Source organism: Perissodus microlepis, chromosome 2 (genome assembly GCF_051167445.1).
Source record: "Perissodus microlepis isolate ML-2025 ecotype Zambia chromosome 2, ASM5116744v1, whole genome shotgun sequence".
NCBI lineage: Eukaryota > Metazoa > Chordata > Actinopteri > Cichliformes > Cichlidae > Perissodus > Perissodus microlepis.
The window spans coordinates 14,853,158-14,879,651 of record NC_140462.1 but is presented as its reverse complement, the minus strand read 5'-3'; the positions used below and the strand labels follow the sequence as shown (position 1 = coordinate 14,879,651).

Below are 26,494 nucleotides of genomic sequence, written 5' to 3'. Positions count from 1 at the left end.
GGTTTTTGGATAGCTGACGGTATCCTTGAGGCCTGGAGTTCGAGACCCCTGCCCTAGAGCATCGACCTCAACATTATTGAAGCAGTGTGGGGTCGTCTTAAGAGAGAACAGAGCAAAAAGCCAGCCAAAGAATCACTTTGAATGTCCTTTAAGAACCCTAGACAACTATTCCTGAAGATTACTTAAAGAAATTATCAGAAAGCTTGCCTGAGAGAGTTCAGGGTGTGATGAAGAAGGTGTTCACACCCAATATTAACTTTCAAACTAATTAGAATTTTTTTTTTCTTATATACTTTATTTTCACATATGTTTGGACGTGTTTCAATAAATAGTAGCAACTAGCATCTCACTTTCCTCACAAAATAGAACATGAGGGGTGGCTCACTGGCCTTTTGGACAGTACTATAGGCCAAAAGAATACTTATCAGTAATGGAGTAAAGGGTAACTACATAAACAACTAAATAAACATAAAAAAAGAACCACACCAATGTGGAGAAATTGTAAATTAAGGTGGCCAACTGTGAGCAGATCACAGGTTTTTAAATCTGTTCCATTTCAAATTTACCCAATATTTTTTTTCTCTCATTAGTTACACAAACCTATAAGTATGCTGGATGCAAATGAACAGATTCCCCATCTCTCACAATAATATAATCTCCTGAGTAAATCCAGTCTGCAGGAAGCCAGAGGACGTCACTTAGCAGGGATGGGCCTCCCAGAATAGATAGAACAAGTGTGCAGTGAAACTGTTGACCTGTAGCATGCCCTTTATTATATTTATGTAAACCTCCAGAATCCTGTTTTCTTTTTCTTTTCTTTTTCCAAAGAAACATCTACATCGCTGAGGAGCCTCTGATTTAGGTAACATCAGGAGGTTTAGTAAAGATGAACAAAAGCCCCTTTCAACCCCCAAAGTAGGAAATGAACCGTGGGATGATGGGTAACAGCCAGGAGTAACTGAGCAATGATAATATACAGAAGAAGGCTGTCACAGAGATGGCTTTCTATTTGGAATGAGGTGGAGGGATAATTAGGGAGATAGATCATAAATAGTTAAAAATGCATAGTTTAAACTATAATTGGTTGAAATGTCAAAGCTGAGACATGTCAACACCACCATGAGGCCAGCAATGATGCTTTCCCTCTTTCTTACAGAAAACAATACAAAACAACAACTTGTTAGTTTTATGGTTCTTTTCCATGCAAAATAAAATATGAGCGTATCAATAAGTGTTATGTGTTTTGAAACAAAGTGAGCATTAAAGTTCATCCCTCTGTGTGTTTATGTTGGTCACTGAACCATCTGACACACACAGTATCTGGTACACATGAAGTACAGCTTATTGTAAGTTGCAGTCAACCTACCTTAATTTCTCCCCGTCTGGCCTCGGATGATATGTGTCACAGTTTCTTCATCTGCAAGTGTGCTAGGGTCAACTTGTGTCTGGGTTGTGTTACGTGTATCAACAGACAATGAGCGAGACGCTTCATGCGAAAAAATCTGCATGCCTGCCTTTTTTATGGACTCGACCCAACTACGCATGCGCCCTTCAGAGGACTATTACAGGAATAAGCACTGGTCAGTGGTGTCTGCACCTGTCTGTGTCTGCAACAAAGACTAATCCCACCTTACTGCACTCTGTTTTGTTTGATGCCCCTCTCACACACACAGTGACAACAGGGGAGATAAGGGTGATGAGAGAAACGAGTGTGACTTTAAATACATGTAACACATGAAACACTCAAAGCAAAAAAGAGCAAATAAATTAGGTCAATAAAGTAAATATAATTTTATGACTTTATATTTTTATTTGCACATTTTTATCACTTTGGTTTCTTGGGGGAAGAGGTTTCCTGGAGAATGGATGGAAAGTACTGTACTCCAAAGTGATCATAACTGTGATGGTTTGTGGGAGTTCTTGAGAACGCATGACTTTTCCTCCGTTGCTGTGGAAGTTCTTTTGTCTGCACGCCAACTATCACATTTAGACAAGTGACAATCTGCATGCAGACAAACTGCTTTCACTCACCCGTCTCAATAGTCTGTGCAAACATCTCAAGCCCCTCCAGTGGGGCAGGGGGCTCCTCTGAAGCCTCGGGGGGGTCCTTTAGGCACTCCTGAGCCAGTTGCATGCTGGAGGTCATGCTGGACGACCAACCTTGCGAGTCCCAGCCCCCACCTGATAGCAAAAGACAAAACAAACAGGGAGCACTGAGTGATTTCTGTACTTTGGCTATTTCAGCATTGGCCATTTACCATTCTTTTAATTTCTTTTTTTAGTGAGATGCTGTCTAAGTTACACATATGAGACAAGATTTAGCCTGAGCTAGATGTGGACCTGAAAGGATTCACAAATAAGCATCATTAGTTTAATATCTGTCAGACTCAAACATATGAAAGTATATGGCAGAATTATTGCAGTCCTTGTTCACATAAATAGTACCAAATGAATGTTTTCTTATCCTGTTTACATTTTCTGCAGTGTCCTAGAAGATAAATGATGCAATCTTAATAATTATACTGATTTTGTCAAGAAATGATATGAACCTGAGTTGCTGGCTGAGGCGTGTTCGGTGTCTCAATGAAAAGAACATATACTTTAAGTGAACTTACTGGTCCGGTACTTGGGTCGGCATGTTATCTGAAGACCAGAAACCTCTAAGGTGCAGTGATCAGTCAAGAGAGCCTGCCAAGGGATGGTCACCGTTATGCTGCTCACAAAGCCATCTACTATCTCCAGAGGGGCCCCCAGGGACTCCAAAAGCTCATTGACCGCCTGTTGTAAAGAGGAGGCAGTTAGTAAGCAGCTGCTAAGAAGTAAAAGTAAAAGAAAAAATTGAAATATGCGGTTTCACATTTGCCTCATCACTCTGGGTGTAGACATATAAAGCTGAGGAAGTGCATAGTTAAATGCAGACAGAGGTAAACCTAAACTCGTGAGCTAGTGGTGCGTTTCCTGAGAGTGGATTTCCTCGAAGAAATGTGACCTAGGCTGGGAGCCCGACGCTGGAGATTGTTGTTGAATTCAAGCGCAGTTGCGAAATAGTCGAGGGAGCACGAGTCCGACAAAAACACTTGATGGCTGCTGCTCGCGTGCCAAGATCACCTTCTCCTCACGGTTAAAAACTCACCCAAACATCGAGGTTGATATCCTTGATGACACCGCTGCCGTTGTACAAGTCCAAGCCCAGCTGATCGAGGCTCAATCGCTCCTGCAAAAAGTGACCGAGGTAGTGCTGTAAAAGGTACCGACAGGCCCGCTTCTTGATTGAGCCCGACCAGGGGAAAAACCAGCGAGACATAGGGCCAGAGAGAGCGGGGAGAGGGAGCGAAGAGGTGGTGAAGGAGAACGAGTGCGAGTACAGTCCTCTGGAAACTGCATAACAGACTAAAACAAAGTGTGCAAAAACAAGGAATGAGCCACAGCTAGCTACAAGGGGCTAAGGAAGGGGTATACCGTAACTCTAGTTCTCCCTAAGGTGGACACAAAAACTACAAAATCCTTTGTGTCAGGACCCAAGAAGCTCCCACGATACTTTTCGAGACTTTACTCCAGCTGACGGTATCCGTCTCAACTCATATTTTCGCCAGCTTTGTGTCGAATCGCAGCGATAAGTCCTCTTCGCGTATCCCTTGTTTCGGGGTTGTTTATTGTTATCATTCGCCAACTGATGGAACGTCCGTGCGTAACTCGTCACACTGACGTAGACAAAAACCGGAAAAGGAACGTATCTATCCAGGCGCCATTTTTAGAAGGTCGGCGTTTTTATTGTAACACACTGATTTTATATTTTTCTTCCAGAGTTTTGAACATTTACATATAACTGTATGGAAGGCAAGGCGATATGGAGGATCAGAAATCACAAATCTTATCCTTTTATAAAATGTGATATATTTTTTAAATTCCGCGTCAGTGTGTACCTTTGTATGTAAATAATAATAATAAAATGGGAAAAAAAAGATAATTTGTGCGTTCTCCCCGATTGTCTCCATTTATTTTTCTTGCAGATCGTTTTCACTTGTTTTTTAACCTTAAAATTTGTTTTGGTCAATTAAACTGGTTGTATCTAACAAGAGTTCTGTAACTCCAAACTTTTATTTTTTTATTCAACTTTGTGGTTTTATCTTAACAATATTTAATATTATAAACATCATAAGTCTTAGTATCATAGGTAAGGCAAATGCAAATGTACAGCATATATTAAATCTACCACCCTAAAGCAAATACAAACTTAAGGCCAGCTTCCCTCAGCTGCTCCCTTCAATAACACTTTGTCTAAACCATCTGCTCTCCCTCCATTTCACATGCTCCCACCACTTCAGACTACTCTTTGTCTCCAAACTGCTCAACCTGAGCTGTCTCTGATATACAAGAAAAATAATTAATTTAAATTAGCCCAAACTTCAATCTGGACAGCCATAAAGATGTAGGAACTAAAGCAACACTGTAAAAAGTTCCATACTATATTTTTTATGTCAACTTTTCCCACACATTTATATTTGCTTGGATAAAACTTTCTGATAAAAGAAGTCATCCATGAGCAGCACCATTGATCTATTTTTTTCCCCAATGAAACTTAACAATTTTACATCTTTCAATAAGTCAGTGTTTCTCAGTTATTTAAAATATTTTGACATTTTTGCTGTAAACTGAAATGTAGTCAAATTGTTGGGCATTTCCCCCTCACTTTTCCACTCTTTTCTAATGTAACCTTGAAGAAAATTTATCAGTTGTGACAAAATATATTTTATTGTTAAACATAAAGAAACAAAATCAAGATGAGCACATGAATACAATGGACCAATGGCCATGTCTTTATTCCTATAAAAACTGTGTAGTGATATCTATACAAATGACCAAAAACTAAGGTTACAATAACAACCAAAAACAGTAGCAGAATGACAATTGGCTGTTAAAACAGTTAACACAAGTAGACTTGATCTACTTCATTCATAATTAAACAAAAGTGAGCGAATAAAAGAGCAAAAGCCATAAATAAAAGTAACTGCGCTTTAGTTTATTTCACAGATATTTGATTCCACTCTTTATTTTATGAAAGCTACGTCAGGAATCTTTCCTTCAGCCTGGAAAGAGAAAACAAAAGGAGATATTTCAAAGCCATGGCCTCACAATAGTGTTTCTATGTTGATTTATAGACAGAACAATTATCATCATTATTATTATACAATTTAAGTTACCTTCAACTGAGTAAAGATCTGCGCTGCTCTGCTGAAGTCCCATTCATTGTCTTGTAGACACCTGTTAAAGATGTATGTTTAGATGTTTAAGTACACAATCATACACAAGACCACAAAAAGATATGTGCAGGAAACAAAACGTACTTCTGTGACCACTCCAGGTTCATGCCAGACTTCTGTGAGAAAGCTGTGAGCATCTCTTGCTGCTGTGCAGTGAGGGTGGGGACAGGGCTGGAAGATGGAGTCGGGGCAGGAGCCACGAAGGCTCGGCGGATCTCCTCTGTTGTGGCCATTCGAATGAAAAGCTGGTCGTTGACAATGCACAACCTGTCACAAAAGAACCACACACAGAAAACATAAGGATATCTGGTTGTTTCTGTTATACACAGGAGAAGCTAAATGTCCTTTTTGTTTGTTGGTACAATTTCTCATTAGGTTCATCTGCAATACAGTCTGCTGTCAGGCTCTAGCAGGAGACGCACGCATGTAATATGTTTGATATATTTAGCTTGACCGTTATGACTCTGACTCTAACACAGCGTGTTACCAATTTCATGAAATACACATTTTTCTCTAGTGATTGGTGGGTGCCAAGTTGTTGCAGACTGGTCTCAAGACGCAGACTGAGGCATAACAATAAACAAACACTTCGTTATGCACCACAGGAAGATCATATAAACCACCGGGAGCTCAGTAAAACTCACCCAGAATTTCCTGCTGGGACTGTGATGAAAACTCGAGAGAAGGCCATTGTGGATTCTCGCGATTTCCCATCAACAACAACTGAAACAGACAACAGACAGACAACAAATTAGTAAAGAAATCAACACGTATGCCCCTTTGTTCAGAACCAATTCTAAAACAGCTCACCTTCTTTAAAGACTCCACTCACTGTGAATGACAGTAGTGTATTCTGTAAATGGAAAACATGTTTTGAGAGAATTAGAACAATAAATTGCTTCAGATGGAAACGTCAAGGTGGATGACAGAATGAAAACCCACCGTGTAGGTGTTCACATCAATCGTAAAGGAGGCGATGTCGTGCTGAGTCTTTGGTAGCTCGTTGAGGAAAGCCACCACGTTCAGTCGTGTATGCTTCAGCAGTCGAAAGCGTATCGCTAAAGAAGTCAAAATTTGGAGAGGGAAAACATGAGGAGACGTCTCAAATCCCAACAACCTCAATTTAGACAGTGAAAGATACTCACTGGAGTCTTTGACTCTCTTCAGGTTTCGACTGTCTTTGTAATACTCTCCCAGACTGCTCCTAAACAGCAGAGGGACAAACAGACTCAATGTTAGGGGTGGACACAGAAATAGCAACCCATGCAAACATCTTGTCAATGAAAAGCTTAATTCTGCTTTGTTGATGAAAACACCCAAAATATATTAATCAGAGTAGTAAGTTATCTACAAATGTGCTTTTGTGTCCTCACCTGGAGGGGTTCTGGGTGGAGTAAGGTGTTGTGATTGATAATGATGCTCCATCATGATAGGCATCCAGGAGCGGCTGTCTATCCCCCGAATCATAGATACTGTAGTACCTGCAACACAGTCACAAGCCATGAAGTTAGTTTCTGTGTTTGTCCTTTTCCCCCAAAAAATTCTTTCCTTAAAAGCTAATTAAAATTAACAAATAAAAACACTAATTGTTCAGTGGGCACATTATCAGTGCACCAACTCTAAAAAAAATTTCAGGGTTTTCCTCATTACTAAAAAGGAAAAGGAGAAACTTACTGTTGCAAGAACCGAAGGATGAGCGCCTTGATCTCATCGGAGCCAAAACAGCTGCCCTGGAAAGTCACACAGGAAAGCATTTGTACAACGCAGATTAAACTAATTTAGTTAACAGTAATATAGACACAATGCTGAATATCAGTGAGTAAAACTATACATTCAGCTAACCTTGCAGGGGGGAATAGTGGTGGGCGTTTCCACATCAAATCCAATCGGTGGAGGGAGGTCATGACCATCCTAAAGTGAAACACACAAAATTATCGTAAAAGTTTGGTTTAACATCAATAAAGCAATACAAAAACTAAAATATGGAGATGTGCGTATCATATGAAAGATAATGACCATTTTAGGGTTTCCCAGGGAACACATGAAACAAAACTACTCTGATCATTTTTCCCATTTCGGCCGAAAACAATAGAAATGAAGAACACCAACAGATTCTTCAGAACATGACATTTATTGGAATATTCAAAAGGATTTTATAGCATCTTTAGTTAAAAGAACAACTAAATAAAGGAGAATGACTTCAAAGATAGTGAATTTTTGAGATATAAATGTGGGGAACCTACCAGTCTGAGAAGCCGGGGAAACCTCTGGCGCACAGCACTGGTATGGGAACAAAAACCAAGAGCAGGAATGTTATCGTCACAATCCATACCCATACACACACAAATAATGTTTATTACTGTGGGTATAACTGACAGTCACACCTGCTGATCCACTTAATGTCATTTTGTGCCTTTCAGTTGAATTTTTAAGACACTACACTTTGAGGATGAAATTAAAATGTTTCACTACAACCAGTGTCACAAAGGATTTAATCATCTGTGTGTACAAGGAAATCCACAAATCAACTTAGCGTTTTCGTCCTTCACATATTTTTTGCTGTGCTCTTTTGAAGTTTCCCGCACTGAAGTGTACTTACCAGCTGGTATACTCACCCTCTCCCCCATTTTGGTGACATACACAGATCTGACATGGAGCAGCAACACAAGCACACTTTTCTAGGAGCGCACACATACTAACATGCAAAGTCCCATGATTTACGAGACCACACCAGGATCCAGCAAACACATTCATTCTGAAGTATTAAAATAAAGAGATTATGCATTGCTGGGAGAGAGGTGGTTACAAAATCTCTGGCCAAGATGTTGGGGAACAGATGAGTCTACGTCACCAAGAAAACAAAACAGGTGAAGTACAGTTCAGTGACATACTAGCGCAAGTAGCCTAACATTCAGAAGACAGTCACTATTCATCATTTGGGTGATTTTCATAAGTGTCTGTGCCCACGATTATCAGCAATTAAAGCAGACCTGAGAAGAGAGCCGAACAGCAACGACAGCAGGTCTCTAAGAGAGCTTAGTCTAGCAGTCCCGCCGCTCATTCTGTACTCATCCCCTGCTGCTAAAGTACGAAATTTACCAGCTAACTTTCTCACTCTGAAGAGTAAATCAACTTTCTCTAAGCTTTTTTTTTTTCCAAGTAAAATTTGGGACCAAGCCTCTGGTTAAAGAGGGACTGGGAGGAGACTGTTAATCATGACGTAGAGTGATAATCATCTAATAATAATAATTGAGCTTTTTCGTACTGGTCACAGCCATCAGAAACTGGAAGAGGAAGTGTTTTCATGTTGGGGTTTTTTCTGAACTGATTTCCAGTTCAGAACATATTTTCTTCAGAGGTTTTGTCAGGGATATTTGCCAAACTCTCCACTTCATTCACAGACAATCAGAGGCCCATTTTAGGCAAAAGAGATCAGACTTAGTGGGAGTGTTTTCTCTCTTTGGCTCATCACTGGTCATTGTTAATGACATTTCCCCCTCCGCCTCAGCCCAGCGGCTTTACCCTTGAAGTCCCGTCTTCTTCACTTCATCTCATCAGTGAGTCTGAGCTCACAGGGACTGAGGCCGAGTAATCGTGACTGTGCCTGCCTTAGGTTGTCCCAGGGTTTCGAGGTGGGATCTTACCCGTCATGGGCTATCCAGCCTTCCATACTCGCCTGATACGGGGCCAAGTGGGCAGGGGTGCTATGAGGGGAGGGGACACACTGGCTGTGGAAATTTTCTTTGTTTCATCCAAAATTGATCGAGATGAAAATGGCTTGCCCACTCTCCAACAGAGAGTCTATACTTTTACAGTACTGCTCAAAATCTCATTGTGGATCCCTGTTTTTGAAATAAATCAGATGTGAAATGCTCACTTTTTTTTGCTTTTTGTTGCTGTTTTTGTTTTGTTTTTTAAAATAGCATGCTTCTTATCATCTGCAGTGTGACAGTGTTTTTAACAGCAGCTTATGGGATAAGTAACCACAATGTCAGCAGGGGAGTACTAGGCAGAGCGCCGCCTAGAGTTACAACACACAAAGATGAGACCAAAGCTTGAAAGGAAGTCCCACAGAGAAGCTGAACAACCGTCAGAAAGAAGAAGTAGTGCTGTTCACACTGCAGAGGGTTTAAGCAAGCTGAAAGGAAAATTAATTTTAACACTGTGCAAATTTACTGTGGTCAGATGTCCTCTCAGCAACTTTTGAAAGTAAGAAATGATTAGTTTGCAGTGCGAAAAAGAAACGTTAATCATTGAGTGGGAAAAACACGTTCAACCCCCCCCCCCCCCCCAAAAAAAACAACGACAACAACAAAAAAACCCCAAAACATTTAAATACCCACAGATCCTTGATTATTTAACGCACAGCACATAGCTGAATACTTGTGTATGTCACTACAAGTGTATAGGTATATGCACAACTGCATGGATATTTAAAAGTCTGTATGCAAGTAAATCTGTACATAAATGACAAATATTAATCAGTTATCATTTCCATTTAGGGCATTTTTAATATTCCTCAACACAGTGACAAGATCAGAAAGCTTATGGTGTATTTAAGTCAACTGGTACGTCTCTCCTGTGCACACTAATTGAAGCCTTCAACTTTAAAAAAAAATGATAATATCTGCGAGTTACAGTGTTTCACTCACAGAAAACACAAGTTGTTAAAGTTTTTATGAGTTGGCTCTGCTTGGTCCAAACGTTCATCCTCAACTCCTGAGCAAGATGGTTTGTTACTTTACAGCCATCTCAAACACAAACACAGGTAACTGATCTTGTTTTGTAGCATCCGCGTCATACTCAGACAGCCACACACAGTCACTGAATTATTTCCGTAAGAATTACTTTTTCAATCTCGTGAATCGCTGACTGACCTAATGTATGAGGCCTGGTCCTTGAAGACGTCACACAGAGGGTTTCGAGTTAGCCACAACTCCACCAGCTTCAGGCCTTTCACCTTGTCCAGCTCACGATCAGACTTTAGCTGGAGAACCACACAGAATCAGGATTTTTTTTTTTTTTTTTTTTTTTTTTTTTTTTTAAATTGCACAAACATACACACACAATGTGCAAAGGACCACTAGGTCATGTCTGTTTATACTTCTACAAACTGAGTAGTCAGCCTCACCTCATTTTGGGAAAGATTGAGTGTTTTCAAATTGGGCACCTTGGTAACCAATTCAGCTAGTTCATCCAGTTTGTGAATACGGTTGTTACTCAGGTTTAAGGACGTCAGCTGGCAAAATGAGACACAAAATGACAATGAGCACACTTAAATGTGTTCCATTACTTTATTAGCAGCTACAGTAGATTGTACAAGTGCCTGTGCTACTGTCACTGCACTAATGTTACCTCAGGAATGTTTTCTTCAATGATCTTGATGACAGCTTCCATGTTAGTCTTCCTGTTCAGGATCACTTCAATGTTTTGGGACACCAGGTCTGTCATGCAAGATAAAATTAGCAATAAAACACAATACAAACATGTTAAAGTGTTGTTTTACATGGCAGTAAATAAAGTTCTGCAAGGTTCAGTTTCACAGGAGGATTGATTTGACTCTTGGTGTAAAACATCACAGTAGGGCTGCCACAAACGATTATTTTGATAGTCGACTAGTCACCGATTATTTTTGCGATTAGTCGACTAATCAGATCATGCATCCACTGAACGTAAAACGTACAGCTTATTGCACCAGCATGCTTACAGCTTTACGTGTTTAAGGTATGTGCTAACTAAAAATAAAGACAAGATGATAGTTTATTAAATTTTAATGAAATTTGTAGATTGTTTCGGTGGAGTTTAATAAACTCAGTCTCGTCTGCTCCTTGCTATCTAAAATATAACAGGACACCGGAGTATATTCTCGAGCATCTCACACTTCTGATAATCAGCTGTCTGCTTGACGTTTATTCAGCTGTGTAAAAACTATAACTTTCATCTCAGCCAAACCGATTTACTCAGGAACAAATAAAATACTGAAAAAAGCCAAACAATAACATTTTTAAGTTATCTAAGTGACTTATATATCATGTTTAACCTGAGTAGCGAAAGACGGCGGTGGGTTTGAAAACGATTTGCCGGGAGTCCGGTGTTCTCACCGGCTCTAGTTAGCCTTGCCCCCAGCTAGCTATCGAGCCGGTGGGTAACAGACGTCTCCGAAAACGTCGGAGCGCTTTTGAAAATATGTGGTGTCTTGATAAACTGGGAATATATTTGAAGTTTACACAGCAACATTCCCGCCTGAAAATATGTTAAACGTTTATTTTGTGACCCAGAAAGAATAATACAAGTAACATTAAAACTAACTAGCTGCCGCCATTGTTGGAAACTGAGCAGGGCCGCGATGGGTCACGCTATGAATTCTGGGACACAGCTTCTTCTTCTTCGGGGTTTAACGGCAGCTGGCATCCTTGTGCATGCAGTGCTGCCATCTTCTGTTTCAGTCCGTTATTACACTCTTAAATCCTACTACTTATTCCTGCGTCTTTTGAGATCTTACAAAGCTTCAAACGACGTGTCGACTATTAAATTAGTTGTCGACGATTTTGATAGTCGACGTAATCGTGACTAGTCGACTAATCGTGGCAGCCCTACATCACAGGAAGCCATTTAGAACGGGCATTCAATCGCCATTTCGCAGAGATGCAAGCATTGTAATAACAATAATAATCATCATCATTTCTGTAAGGCTGGACAGAAACTTCTAAGTATGAACCGTGTGATCCTGGTAGCAAATGTATGTAAAAATTTTTTTAAAAGATGTGTATAATCACCTGGGTCTGTTCGAATGTTGTTCAAGTCGAGTGCTTGCTGGGAGGCATCGAAACGTTTTGCCATGCATTGCTATCAGATAAAAACAAGAATCAACACATTAGCCTCCAAAATACCAAAAATAGTCACAATGGCAAAAGAATTCACCTCTGAACTCTCTCCACCACTCAGGTCAGTTCACTTCTGTTGAATCAAATGCAAAAAGAGTTTACCAATTTAATAAAATGAATGCAGCGAAGCAGCCACCACTTTACCCGTTTGCTCAATGTGTCCAAATATAACAACACAAATAATAAACTTATGGTACAGTCATATAAAAATTTCAAATATTTATAAATATTTTATTAAGGTTCTACTAACGCTCCTAATCACTTCCCATAGTTGCAGCTTTACTCTGAAAACACCTGACTGGGACAATACACATTTACAGTTATTATAAGTAGGGTTTGGCTAGAATATAGCAGCTATTGGTAGTTCAGTGGTCTGCTTGCTTGAGAATTTAACATGCATTTCCCAAAAGCACCAGAAGGTGGTGCTTTCTTCCTTTTTGTTGTGTTGAGTGGATAGCTGTACACTCATCAGTGAGTCATTTTATTGTTGATGTTAAGTACATCATAACAAAGTCCTGAACATTGTGGTTGGTTAGTTTGGGGCGCTTTGCCTTTATGCTTGTGAAACTGAGATGTCATCATTTTAAATCATACTGCCTTACCACATTTAGCAGTAACGGGTGAAATGTGTATTTAGTTAACTTTGTTTTCTGCAATTTCATTCTAAAAATGTCTCTACAAACAAGACAAGCACCATAACTTGGCATTTTTTGACAGGGAGTCAGGTTGAGACAATCGGTTAAAAATGCAGGCTAAAGGCCGCCTGTCTCCAACTTCTTAGAGCTATGACAAACTTTCACTTTCACTCATGACATGTGCATCACTAAAATGAAAATGCTTTGCGTTGAGGTTCTATAATTCTGTGACCAAAACTGGTAAACTGCATTTAAACGAACGTGCTATTAACATCACTAATAAACAGTTAATATATGTAAGAACGACACTTTAACAGTGTACTTAGTACTAGAACACCTTTAGTTTGAGCAACAGACTCTCACAATGATTAGAGAAACTCAAAGACATTTTGCACATTACTTATGAGGCTTTCAGCCACAATCACTGCCCCCACTCGGGTGCTTCCTACCTTCAGGTGCTCCAGGTGTTCAGGCTTCAGGTCAGAGAGGAGGAATGACGGTGGAGCACTTTTGTTGACGTGCACTTCGACCTTGAAGAAACAGATGGAAAATGACAAATCAATAACTTAAGATTAAGATTGTTTGATTAATGGTTATTCATTATCTTGTTTTCACATTCAAGTAGGTGGATAAACACTCAGTAACAGCACACCAATGATCTGTGACCTTAAGGCAACAGCACAGCAGAGTACAATAGGCGTGAACAGTACACATGACACAAAAACCTATCAATATTATTACACCAACATACCTTATAACCATCGGTGTCTGTGATCTTATGTGAACACTTGTGTAAAGCACTGGCAACAGAGGAGTCCTCCACATAGAAATGGACCCTGTTATGGTCCACGTGGTACTGGATAAAGAGGGGACAAGAAAAAGAAAATAAATAAATAAATAAATAAATAAATAATACAATTAAAATCTCCTTAGACTTAACTTACAAATTTCACTACATGGGTACTGCAGATATTTTCTGAATAATTGTATAGGCACAAAGAATTACATCATTTATTTTATCAGAACACAACACACAGAAACTTTTAAAAAAGCTTACTCATATATTTGCTACTTCAAGAAATATATAAAAAGGTATTAAATCTGTTTACAACTAGTAATTATAAGTGCTTAAACGCACCTGTACAGGGTGGTACGGAACGGAACAAATGTTCTGGAGAGCTGGGAGTAGCCACTTCTTGTCATATTTTCTTCCATGTGGTATCTGCCAAACATACAAGAAACAAAATATAATTTCTTTATAGATTACAAAGTGGTTTCTTTGACTTCCTGGGGTGACCGTAATGATACACACCGTTACTTTGTACCAGCCCGATTGGTTTTTCCCTCCTCCGCCACCTCGTTCTCCTCCTCTGAAGGGACCACCCCCTCCACCTCTGCCTCCACCTTTGCCTTGTCGCCTGTCTCTGTCAAACCGTCCATCTAATTTCCTAAAAGGTCTTCCGTATGGGTTACTAGGGAGAACACAACAAGGCAGTATATATTCAGGCATATGGCCACACATGGAAAAGAATCAATGCAATTTTTAAGTTCTATCTCTCAGTATTCTGTCTTTGTACAAGCAGTTTATTTATCTATTATCATCATTGCAAATCATGCCATCTGCCAAAGATTAAGTCACAATTCTGGCATGTGAGGCGCTTTGATAAACTACCAGTTTGTTGTGCCTATCTAGATTTTTGCAATCTGGTGTGTGCAGAGCAGAAGGGCTAAAGGTACCAGTAGGTCAGTCTCAACATGCATTGCAGTGACTTATCAATCATATATCTTGAGATAGCAATAAGGAGATTCCTGATAAAAACCTCTGTAATTGCGTTGTTTGTCATTCTGACTTGTGTTCTGATTCTAGTTCAAAACCATTTCCATCATTTATGGGTAGACTGCAGCAAGTGTGGTTATGATATGCACAAGCAATCACCAGTGTGCCAACCACAATCATTACATGACTTTGCATCAGGTCGACAGGAGTCAGGTTTCAAAATTATACGGATAAACGCTCTGTATTTTTCCCTTACATTCAGTGTTGCTTTAACCTTTTGTTAAGGCCCAACACAGCTTTCACACTCGCAGTTCTTATTGTAGTAGACTTAAAATAAATAAAGAAATAATTACCCTACCCCCAGTGTTTGTGAAATAGTCACACGCAGGCAAACATATTAAAACACTGCTTTACAGTGGCCTCCCTTTTTATTACCTGGAATATTCTCCTTCATCAATCAGTTTTTCATTCAAGATGTGGAAACTAGAAAAAAAAAAGTCACACTGGATGCAGGACACTAGCTGATATTTTAATAATTTCATTTTATAATTTTTAGCTGACTAACAAAATCACTTGTTTTTTCTCAGTTCACTTTTACCATTTCAGTCCTGTTCACTTTCCCTGTGGTACTATTCATGTCAGCAAAGGAACAGAAGTGAAAATGGTCTGGTGCTCTACTTTCTCATTCTGTGCAGGCTATTCAAGATGCACCACCTTTCCTACAGCTCCACATGAAATCCATATCAAACACCTAAGACCTTGCTGTCCACATGTTACTCACCTTACAAGAAAATTATACATTGTGCAAATGTTCTTTTGAGTTTAAAGCCATTAATTGTTTACTTAGACTAAAGTATTACTGTGAGAAGTTTATCAGACAAACTCTAGTAAATGCATTCAATGAAAGTGTAACTTCTTACACTTACAATCTGTTCTGGGAGCTGCTGTCCTGACAGCCATCACTCATGGTTACATCTCCATCAGTATCTTCAAGCCTCGACCGTGGTCCAGGACCTCCAAACCCTCCTGAGTGGTTTCCACGCTGGCGGTCTCTGCGAGACCTGTCATACCGACCCTTGTGAGGGCCTCTGCCTTTACGGTTGCGAAACTGTGGTGCGGTTCTGTCATCATGCTCTGTAAAGGAGAAAGTAAGTTAGCTCACAACCTAAATGTCACATCTCAGCTACAAAATACAAGCAATAATAACCCCCCAAAAGGCATAGGTTATGAGTTAAATTAAATCAGCTACTGTACAAGGACTAGATAAGACTGAAAAGAGCTCAAATGACTGTTACAGCTTGCGATGTAAACATTAAAGGAAGCTTACAATTTTAAATACACACTCTGTAGCAGATTTTAATTAAGCCTACACTTTTGCAAATTTTGCTCATTTTAAAAAGTCCTTTAAATATCCAAGACAAGCCCTGGTCTTGTTGATCTCTGCAGTCACTCTCTGGACTCATTTTTACCAGCGAAATAATACAAATATTCATGGCGTGGTACTGGGTAAACATGTGTCCAAAAGGTCACAAAATGACACCTCCGAAATGCCTTCGACATATTTTTACCTCCGTGAACCATGAAATCGGTTCTTCTGACCTCTCTCCTCACCATAAAGTCTCCAAGATCTGTGGAAAGGTCGTTAAAAGTGCAGTAAGTTTAAACCTGCAGTGAACGTGGCTTCTTACCGTTGTAGTAATGCCCGCCGTCCGCCATATTTCTCCAATAGTGTTGGATAACAACCACAACCCAGAGTAAAACAAAAAACAACAATGCTACTAGTGGTGGTTATTTTCTTTATTTCACGGCACTCAAAGCCAATGCTGTCGGAGAAACTCCAACATTCCGAGTGGACCAGCGGAAACAAAGGCGACCGCGACGTGACTGTCGGCTCGTAACTAGCAGCTTAGCTTAGCTTCCCCTGCCGAGCCCAAACGAAAAGACAAAGCCGGAAACACAACTGGGTTCTCTTCCGGGGCAAGAAAAGGGAGCGGACAGTTGAAACAAACTACGGTGGGATTATGGTCAAGTAAAAAAAAAAAAAAAAAAAAAAAAAAAAAAAAAACCATGCAATGTACAAATCAGGTTTTGCTAGCGTTAGCTTCGACTTACTTTTGCGTATATATGCGCAAAACCTATAGCGCGAAGCTTGATGTAGGATATCCGCCCACTTAAATCACACACGGACCTCTTTAAAAGGCTCACCAACTTCTGTATTTCCACAAAGATGGGGGATAAAACACAGACAGCTGTCTTTTAAGTTAGCCAACGGGCCGGTCTGTTGTTGTTTTTTTTTCAAAGCTGCGCCAGTATGCAAATGTATTTAAAACAAAACTACAGCGGTTTCAAAGGGTATACAAAATGGGGTTGTCTCGTTTAGCAACACTTCTAAAAACTATATTGTTTGAATTTGAAAATAATAATTTCAACATCATGTAACACTGAGACCTTTGATAAAAACAGAATCACATAAGATTCATTTAGATGTGTCATTTCCTAAACCTACATAAGTTTTTATTCTAATTTCACAAATCATATCTCAATATGTTGTTTTGACCAGCTGTCAGTAATCCTCCAAATAACTGTAAAGTTCCCGTGACATGTGCACAAAAGACTGATTTTTAAAAGTAAGAAAAAAAACCCAGGCGATATTAATGACTCACTTCTATTGTTTGTGCCACTGAAGCATAAAACCAGGAGCACTTTCAATGCAGGAAGTGCAGCTGGAAGCAATAACAATAATGATGTCCCAATAAGCCCTGACAGTGAACCAGCACGGTTTCTTAATACTAACAGAAATATCACAAAATGTCATAATAAGCTCTTAATATTTTATTCTGGAATTGTCCAGAGGTGCTTTTTTTTGTACAAACAGTGCACTTTAATATGGCCTATTAGGATTTAAAAAGGAGTATAATTTGATAATATTTCGCTCAAAGAAACTTTAGGATAGGGTCAGCTGTACAAACTGTGTTTTATCGCAAATCGTGACCATCCTGGTTCTTTTGCCTAAGTAACCAAACTGCAACTGAATATATATTTAATTAATATAAAAACATATGCGTTAAAAATATTAGCATGAAGGCTTCCGTTAGCATCACACCATCTAAATTCTCTGGCCAGGTAAACAATAGCTACACCTTCCTCCTCGGTAGCATGCTTATTTATTTTTAAATATTCAACGTTAAGGCAATATCATTCACAATGTCTGTTTAAAACACGAAGCATAAGCAGGTGTAAGCGATTAGACGGTAATGTAAACCCGGGCTAAACGAAGCCGAGAGAATAATAGGAGTCAGACTTACCATCATTCACCACATGTGTTACCACGGCCAGGTTGCGGTAGTTCCTCTGAAACATGATCACTTGGTCCTCTCAAGACCACTTAAACTCCCAGAAAAAACTTACTTTCTCCTTGAAAAACTCCTTTTCAAAACAGCACCAGATTCTATGTCAGCCTTCTTGAGCGAAATTTGAAGTTTATGCTTTTTTTTTCTTTTTGGGCAACTTTGTGAGCAGAAGCTAAGGTTAGCTTGCAGCTAGCAGCTAGCATTCACGTTGGCTACGTATCCTGCCAGGAGCAGTTTCAATATTTACCACTAATGGGTTTTTTTTACCACCTTATTGTTTTTTTTCCCATAAAAGTACCGAAAACGTGTCGTTTTAGCTCCTGTCAGTCGGTCTCTCCCGCTCACTTGTCTCCTGACGCCAACAACACGGCGAAACGAAGCTCTAACGTCTAATTACTGCAGCCTGAGCGGTTAAACTGCCACAATATTAGCATACTTTAAAAAAAAATATTTAGACAAATGTAAGATTTTGCATTTTTATGTCATTTTTAAAATAGATATTTGGCTTAAATAGTTTTATTATTAACAAAGTAAGTATTATTAGGTTGTTAAACAATAACAAAAGGGGAAAAATGTATTTTTTCTGCTGTATTTCCTGTTGTTAACTAAAAAAAATCCAAAATTAAGTCATTGTCATTTTTAACAATAGTCCGTAATAACAGCTCCACGATATTATTGCAAACTTCTGCATCATAATTTGTGGTCTCTGTTTTAGACTTGTCACGTTTTAATAAGCCAAATGTGTTTTCAATCCTTTAATTACTAAAACTATAAATTTTCATCTTGACAGTCTACAACCACTAAAATGCTAATTATGATGTCTTAATGTTGGGGGAATATTGTCTCTTGGGCCAGATATTTCTATTTTTCTAAACTTTTGAACACAAAAATGTACTTGAATTTAGCTGAAGTACATAAATCTGTTGAAACCCTAACCCTATCTCTGAGTCGTAACACTTTGCAGAAAAAAGGAATTTAAAAAGTAAAGTTAGTCAGATTATTTTGTTATCCTCTGACGGAGGATATCAGCATTATTTTACCAATACTTCAGATTTGCACAAATCATATCTTTCAGTCTTCTTCTTTCGGCTGCTCCCTTTAGGGATTGCCACCGTGGATATCTGTCTCCATCTCACTCAACCCTTTGCGTCCTCATCTGTCACACCAACCCTCCTCCATTAATATTTTCCGCCTATTTTTTTCCACTATCCCTCCTCTTCACATGTCCAAACCATGTCAGCCCTGCCTCTATAACTTTGTCTCTCTGATGTGCTCATTTCTAATCCTGTCCATCCTTCAGCTCTGCCACCTCTAGCTGCACCTTGTGTATTTTTGTCAGTGCTAGTGTCTCACTCCCATCTTGTAAACCTTCCTTTTCACTCTCACCGTTTTCTTTCTGTCACAAATCACCCCTGATACTCTTCTCCACTCACTCCACGCTGCCTGGACTCTCTCCTCTCTTGTGCCCCATCTGTTGGTTTTGGATGGTTGACCCGAGATATTTAAACATCCACCTTCACCACCTCTGTTCCTTGCAGCTTCACTTTTAGACGTGTTTTCACCTCTCCATGCTCTCTTCGGCCTGCCTCCTTCTCTCACTTCAGATCATAATGTGTAAGAGGTCAGGCAGGAGTCTCTGTGGACTCCTGCCTGACCTCATCAGTCCACCTGCCCATCACCACATCAAATAAGAAGGGGCTCAGAGACGATCCCTCCCCACCTTAAACTCATCCGTCACTTCAGCTGAACACTTCACCACTGCCTCATGCAGTGTAATACATATATATGCTTTTTGGCTGCACCAATCCATCTCACTGAAATATTTTACTCAACCTGCTTTTTGCAACGATCGAATGGATTTGACTGCCCTGAGATTTCAACTGTTAAACTCTCACTGCCATTTAGCATTTTATTTATTTATCTACTTTTTTGCATATCACTTGGATGTCTGCAACTCATTGATCATTTTATATAAGATGATGATAATAGTGACATGGATATATAAAAACCCAACAGAAAGAAGCATTCTTATTTTAATTTTTTATATATATATGTGAGGTTATTTATAGCCTATAAAACTGTGAAAAACATTTCAGCTGCATCATGTGTAAGTAATCTAAATAAAAACAATATAATAATACAATACAAACATTGTGGCTGTGTTTTCTTCATCAGTATAGCTTAATGTGTACTTAACCCATGTTTTTTACACATACTGTCTTAAAAAAAGATAGAGCACGAGGCTGTTCAGTCGATGTGCGCATAATGAGATACCTTAAATGAGCTTATGTTGCAACAAAGGTAAGCTGTTTTAGGTTATGCACCAACCAAATTAAAACAAACAAGACAGGAGCATTTGTAAACAGATCTCCAGCAGAGTCATTCCCAACCCATGCTTCTTCACTGGGCAAGCCCCTGATCTGTAGATGTTCCTTGGATTGTCCGTCTTTTGCGAGAAAACAAAAAGGTCTTTGTAACATAGTAGTTTTAACTGTCAGAGTATGTACATACCGGATGCACAACCACATATCTATGGATTTTCGATACACTGAAGTCCCTTTTTCCTCCTCCTTAGCCCCTGGAGACACAATCTCCATTAACAAATCAAGTCTCTTCCAGTGAATGAAACCATTCCGATGTAACACCAGTCGATTTGTCCATCTCATCCACTTACAATTGTGTAACGACTGTCAAAAATGCACATTCACGGGCTTATTTGCTCCTCCTCACAGCTCTCCTCCTGCTGCCAGGAGGCCACACTGATGGCCTGGGCTAAAGATGCGACGAGAGAGGACAGACCGATGAGGTAGCCGTCCTCCCTGCTACCCTCAGACCACGGGACGTTGTGTCGGAGCTCCTGCGAGTCAGGCAGAGGCGTCGTCTTTCCGAAGTCTATCATCCATACACTGGCCTTGCTGTGGTCGTGGACAAAGAGAAGCGAGCTGCCAATCACCTGATCGATTAAAAAACATAAAGGTATTGTAAGAGTGGCTATGATGAATTCATGTGTTTTTTATTTATCGCACAATTGAACAAGATTCATCTCTACATGTAGACTAACCTCATGAGTTCTGAAAAATGGTGAATTCTTTAGTGCGTCACTCAGGGCCAGGAGTCTGGAGTGGTACGCTCTCTGAGAACACACATGGGTGGAGATGTTTAGCAACAGAAAATGGTGAGGCTATGATAACTAAAACGTTAAATGGGATCTATTACGCTTTTCCTTGTTTTCACTGTTACAACAGTGGATGCTCATCTTAGACATGGCCAAAGCTTTCAGATAACCAGGTCAGTGTATGTGCAGCCAATCGGGCTGTAGGCTGCTCTAAGCACTCAGTGTCGCTATCCCTGGGTCTCTGCACGGTTCTGAGTTTTAGAGTTTTAGTTTCATTTTGGGTTTAAGTATGCTTTAGGTTTGAGTTGTTTCTCATTTTGCTTGAGTAGTTTGTGTGCCTGTTTACCAGATTTTCAAGTTTACTTATTTTGCGTTTTGACTTTTTATTAGAGTCCTAGTTCAGCTGGGTCTCCTCGCTGCCCCAAATACCCCTGTGTGATAATTGTTTCTGTCTCCTTGTCCTCGTGTGTTTTCCAAGTTTTATGTTTGTGTATTTTCAGTTATATTTTGAACTTTGTGGGTTTTTTTTTCCTTTTGTGGATTATCTGCCAACATCTTTAATAAACAGATCATTTTTAGCTCATTCCTGCCTGCATTAGGGCCCACATTCGACAAGTCATGATGACACTTTTTCACTCTTATTTGTAAAAGAAAGACGATGCCTTTAATATGGTCACAGCTCTGCCAGAAAATGCAGGTCTGCTTTCTCCAAAAATTAAGAATGAGAGATGTGAATGAGCAGAAAATCCAAAAGTAATTTTACATTTTCTGATCATTTTGTAAAGTGGTTGGTGTTGGATTATTCTTCCAAAAATCTTGATTAAAATCTGTCAAGAGCAATGCCTGTGTAGTTTGGTCTGGTAAGTGTCTTTAGGTATACACTGAAAGAACTTTGCACTTCTCTACACTTTTCCCTACCACCCTGACAGGTCACAGCAGATGTAAGTCCTCACCAGGTCTGGCTCCACTTGAGGGTTTCTTTATCCCCACTTTTTCCACTTGCTTGCTCATTAAGGATTGCATTCATTATCAGTTTTGAAGTTGCCAGTTCTGTTTTCTGTTATCAAACAATTTTTTTCTTACTATGACATGATTTCAGGTGTGTTTTCTAAAGGAAAAGTTTTACATGTTAGCAGAACTGACCAGAGTGTCCAGCTGGCTCCTGGTGAAGTAAAGCAGTGCCTCAGTGACCTGAGCTAAAGTCTGAATCTTTCTGAAGTCCCGCTGGATGCTACTATCCTCCATCTGACTCACAGAGACAGAAACAGATACTTTATCAGACGGATACTTTTAATAAACATAAACAGTGCAGTTCCTTCCCTGGCCTTCACTCCTACCATAATGCCCTCTATCCTGAAGCCCAGCGTGGACGTGGAACTGATTGAATCCCTCCACTGAAGGTAACGCCATTTGGTGACTCCCTTCTGTGTATGTTCCTCTGCTGACGGAGCAGAAGGGTCCATTTTCACCATCTTCTGGTACATATCGCTTCGCAGAGGAGCTTTGACACGAGCTTTGACTAATTCATCCTCTTGGTAGGTTCTAGCAAAGAAAATGTAGATATTTAGTTTTGACAAAGGGGTCATTCAAACTTTGTAAACAAAAAACACCAATATCCGACTGGAAATAATGGTGTGATATACCACAGTGAGTGAAATTCAAGGGGAGGTTTAATTCCTGGCCCTGAGCAGAAAGTGTGATGTTTAGATGCTGAGGTCTCACTTAAGGCATTTAGCAATGTAAAACAGCCTAATAATGGAAATTCATTAGATTTTTGATAAGCTTTTAAGGTTTTTGAAGGTAAGACTCAATTCATTCCTTGTGGACACAAAGACGTATCTGAACCATTCAAAACGACAGTTCCCGTATCCGTCTGCGGACAGGGATCGCTCTTAATGACCAGAAGCTCAGGACCAGGTACAAACTGGATGTTGAAGTTTTAATGTTTTGTCAGTTTTTTGGGATTCGATATAAAAATAACCTTCCGTGAGTAGATGTTAGTGATCATAGCAAGAACATGATATAAACAATTTATTCCCAAATACCCTTTCTATACATTAAAAGTGTAGCGTATTATTCATAAATCTTGACATTTTCTCTCCTAGAAAACTCACTAAGCCCTTCATGTAGCCGAATGCTAAATATTCTGCAATCAAGACTTGATGAGTCACCTGTGAGGGACGCCTTACCTGACTCCCATCTTGCAGTCCATGATGACGGGCCTCTTCAGGCCACTTAGCAGATCCTCCAGGCGGATATAGCAGAGCTCCCCTCTTGTTACCAAGCCATGATACTGTGGGACAAAGGGTCTCAGCGGGTCTCTCATCAGGCAATCCAGGCAGTTTGCTTCCACTTCACTGTATAGTTTCAGCACCTCACCTCCTTTACTGACCTGGAAGTTACCTGATGACATCAGCAAACATCAAGAAGAGATGAAATTATTGTTCCCATACAATCAATAAGGCAATAAGTGAAGGAAGCAGAGTGATGGGTACTGCCTAAGTTCAGTATAGTAAACTTTTTCAAGACTGACATCTCAGTAAAGGTAATACTGAGCTTCACTGTCTCCTGGTTTTAACCATCCACTGTTCAATGACTAGCCCACGTCCTAATAATCTTTTGAAACACAAACTAAAACTAAAAGTCCGTGAAGAGTTGACATAATGTGCAGTCACATGGATATTTACATATGAGTCAAAGTGAGTTAATGCTGGCAAGCAGTGGTGATGACATACAGTACATCCTATAGTGACTTCAGTTCATATTTACAAGTCAAAAATGTCCTCTTGGAAAGCTTTGCAATCATGTAAACATCAATGTGTTAGACAGCATCATAGCTAGCATCATTTGGAAATGTGTTCACGCTGATTTCTGAAAGCCTGCACGTGTCTGTGTGGAAGAAACTGTAACACACATGCCTTGATGTCCAGCCAGCTGGACCCAGGAGCTCTGCCGGCTCATAGACCAGTGCATCATGGTCAGGAAGGTTTTCCAGGAGCGGCACTGAGGCATAAAAAGAAAAGCATGTTACGTGAGAGGAGCATTCCTGTCTAGTAGTTATCCAACAACTATTATCTCTACGGCCAGCTCAGGGTGTGGAGAATACCTGCCATTTCTTTGTTAATAGGTAGGTTACCTATGTGTAAAGCACAAAGACAAACACCTGCAGGGAATTTAGAGAGCCGAATTTACCTACAACAGGAATAGCAGCATGCATGCAAAAAGAAGCAGGGTAAGCCGGTTTGTTAGTGTGAAGGGCTAAACTTGCTTTGTCACAGAAGGAAAAACAGAGATGTCATTAATAAAATTAACAGAAACTGGTTTGTTTTAAGCCGTGGCGGCGTGGCGGCAAGTATGTGTGTTTTTATGCACGTTTGCTGCCGTGAAATGTCAAAACATTCACAGTGAAATCATAGCTATGGACACACGTTGAACTTTAATTCTCTGTAATTTGGAAATGGTTCATTTGTACATTTCTTTTGACAAAAGCATAAAATGACTACATAAAATTCTTTGATTTCCCACTTTGGGGAGCCATGTAGTCACGTGGCCTTAACAAACTCTGAAAAATGTACTCCAACAAACAGAACATTCCTCAGCAGTTACGATCTACTTTGTATATACACAAAACAGTCTCTAACAGACACAGAGGTAGCCAATGAAAAACCTAAAAGCTGAGCCAAGCATGTTCAGTAGTGCACTGTTACAAAATGACAGGCTTGCAGTTTGGAGGAAATGTCTCTATTACATCATATTTAAGCTCTTCCAATCATACACACTTCCATATTAAATGTTACCATGCTGGTTTAAAATGTTTTGTAAACTCTTCAGGCCTGCTACAGCCGACTGTCTGCTATTCAGTGTCTGACAATGCAAACACACTGTGTTTAGAGCGTGCTTCCTATCATCCTCCCTCTGTTCGCTCTTTACTCTCATATCTGCAGCAGCAGCAGCCAGGCATGCAAACACCATTCAAATCTGACTTTGTCAAAGTCCTCTTTCAAGCCCATGCAAATCAGTAGGACCACAGGTGCACAGAACAGTTGAGAAACATGGTTTTACCTTACTTCCATGGAAAACCAGAGCAGCCAGACACATGAGCCAATGCTAGTGTATCAGCCAGGACCCCCCTCCCCCCAAAAATGAGAACATACTTTAAAGCTGCATCTGTGTATAATGTGTTGTTCTCAGATATTCTCACCTTCCTGAATGTCTTCCTCTTTGACCCAGCATCCTCTCCTTCACTGAAGACCTCGTCACTCTCTGCGGAGGAAAGGTTGAGGGAAGAGGAGGAGGAGGTGGAGGAGTGCAGAAGCTTGGAGAGGATAGGATGTGGGGAGGACCACCGTTGTGTTGTGGACCCCTCTGTCACTCCTGGCAGTTTCTCCTCATCATTCCTTTTTGGGGTCTCCCTGCTGCTCTTTGTATCTCCTTCTACTGCTGAAATAGTCGATCTCCCATCTTCGTCTTCCTCCTCTTCTTTCCTCACTTTCTCAAAGCTGGAGTTTCTACCTCTCCAGTGTTTTCCCTCAGCATTTGCACATCCTTCATCATCATCATCATCATCATCATCAAATTCCTCTTTTTTTTCAGTCTCCTCCACCCTTCTTTTCCCACTCCACCTTCCTCTCTCGCAGCTGTCTGCGTCGACCTCAAAGCTTCCTCCCGACCTCTCCTTCCTCCTAAGTTTCCATTTTGCCTTTAGCCAGTCCCTTGGAGATCTTGTAGTCAGCTCTTCGTTTCGTTCTGTGCTTTGAAGTTCTTCTGTTTTGTCTTCCTTCACATTTGTGGCATTCGACTGGCAAGCCATGTCTGAATTGTGCTGATCATCCTCGTCCTCGTCCTCTCCCAGTCCACCTATGCACTGACTATAAGGGGGGAAGCTTTTTGTTGATTGGAGACTGGGTCTAGATCTTAATCTGACCATCCTGCAGCTGCTCGACGGCCTTTCACTGATCAACAGATGTTGATGCGTTTTATCCGATAAGGTGGAAAAACAGTCATTCTCTACAATTTGCTGATTCTCTATCTCCATCTTTATCCCCTCTGGGTTGTCATCTGTAGTGTCCATCTTTGTGTCGGATGTGAGCCCAACATGTGCTTGTACGACACCAAAATCTTTACAACAGATGCACAGTTTTGAACACGTTTGAGAAAATGCATTCAAAGAGTCTAAAAATCACTAGAACGACAACATTTTTTTTTTTAAATGACAGAAATTGAAAAAAAAAGAAGCAGCATTAAATGCTCACGTGTATCTAACTTACCTAACCCGTGTCCTCCACCTGCAAGTTTTCAGTTACACAAAGCTGTGTGCCTGTCAGTGAGCCACATCCCGTTCTCATTCTCTCTGCTGGTGCCAAATTTTGCATGCAGTGACGCTGTTAAGCTTCCAGAGCTTTATTCAGGGACAGCTGCTGGAATTTGGCCAAGAGTGCCACTGGCAAGAGGACATCCAGGAATACGGTGTCC

At 40.2% G+C, this 26,494-nt stretch overlaps 3 protein-coding genes across 4 annotated transcripts in view; all 3 read right to left on the bottom strand.

Moving 5' to 3' along the window:
* atg2a (autophagy related 2A) overlaps positions 1-3,682 on the bottom strand; it is a 30,375-nt gene extending 26,693 nt beyond the window's left edge. Inside the window, exons 1-3 of the mRNA XM_084949034.1 lie at positions 3,134-3,682; positions 2,616-2,778; positions 2,032-2,181 (exon numbers count right to left, since the gene is read on the bottom strand). Coding sequence (XP_084805160.1) covers positions 2,032-2,181; positions 2,616-2,778; positions 3,134-3,304 — 484 coding nt within the window. The 5' untranslated portion in view covers positions 3,305-3,682. The remainder of the gene's footprint in view (positions 1-2,031; positions 2,182-2,615; positions 2,779-3,133) is intronic.
* Positions 3,683-4,794: 1,112 nt separating this feature from the next.
* On the bottom strand, positions 4,795-18,156 carry nxf1a (nuclear RNA export factor 1a). Of its 2 annotated transcripts, XM_084949014.1 has the most exons (22): positions 17,863-18,156; positions 16,126-16,185; positions 15,484-15,691; positions 14,093-14,252; positions 13,919-14,002; positions 13,532-13,636; positions 13,230-13,310; positions 12,038-12,107; positions 10,617-10,705; positions 10,393-10,500; positions 10,139-10,248; positions 7,505-7,541; positions 7,104-7,172; positions 6,936-6,991; positions 6,635-6,742; positions 6,407-6,465; positions 6,204-6,319; positions 6,072-6,114; positions 5,906-5,984; positions 5,346-5,528; positions 5,202-5,262; positions 4,795-5,087 (listed from the first exon to the last, which is right to left on the bottom strand). In XM_084949014.1, the coding sequence occupies exons 1-22, from the start codon at positions 17,915-17,917 to the stop codon at positions 5,049-5,051; spliced, it is 1,980 nt and encodes a 659-aa protein (XP_084805140.1). In that variant the 5' UTR covers positions 17,918-18,156; the 3' UTR covers positions 4,795-5,048. The 2 variants fall into 2 exon arrangements, with proteins under 2 accessions (XP_084805140.1, XP_084805149.1); XM_084949023.1 differs by lacking the exons at positions 16,126-16,185; positions 17,863-18,156 and adding an exon at positions 16,246-16,518.
* Positions 18,157-19,976: 1,820 nt separating this feature from the next.
* On the bottom strand, positions 19,977-26,403 carry LOC146392519 (inositol-trisphosphate 3-kinase A-like). Its single transcript, XM_084949002.1, has 7 exons — positions 25,224-26,403; positions 23,941-24,025; positions 23,212-23,425; positions 22,360-22,564; positions 22,166-22,267; positions 20,969-21,040; positions 19,977-20,860 (listed from the first exon to the last, which is right to left on the bottom strand). The coding sequence occupies exons 1-7, from the start codon at positions 26,091-26,093 to the stop codon at positions 20,612-20,614; spliced, it is 1,797 nt and encodes a 598-aa protein (XP_084805128.1). The 5' UTR covers positions 26,094-26,403; the 3' UTR covers positions 19,977-20,611.
* Between the last annotated feature and the right edge of the window lie 91 nt (positions 26,404-26,494).

Excerpts from the sequence above, each read along its gene's own strand:
- nxf1a (XM_084949014.1), bottom strand. The coding sequence starts at position 17,917 with ATGTTTCAGAGGAACTACCGCAACCTGGCCGTGGTAACACATGTGGTG. Across the intron at positions 10,249-10,392 it reads TCAATCTTTCCCAAAATGAG|CTAAAGTCTGATCGTGAGCT; the intron begins GTGAGGCTGACT and ends GTGGTTCTCCAG. Across the intron at positions 5,529-5,905 it reads GTCCCAGCAGGAAATTCTGG|GTTGTGCATTGTCAACGACC; the intron begins GTGAGTTTTACT and ends CTTTTGTGACAG.
- LOC146392519 (XM_084949002.1), bottom strand. The coding sequence starts at position 26,093 with ATGGACACTACAGATGACAACCCAGAGGGGATAAAGATGGAGATAGAG. Across the intron at positions 21,041-22,165 it reads GGAGCCAGCTGGACACTCTG|AGAGCGTACCACTCCAGACT; the intron begins GTCAGTTCTGCT and ends GTGTGTTCTCAG. Across the intron at positions 20,861-20,968 it reads CATTTTTCAGAACTCATGAG|GTGATTGGCAGCTCGCTTCT; the intron begins GTTAGTCTACAT and ends TTAATCGATCAG.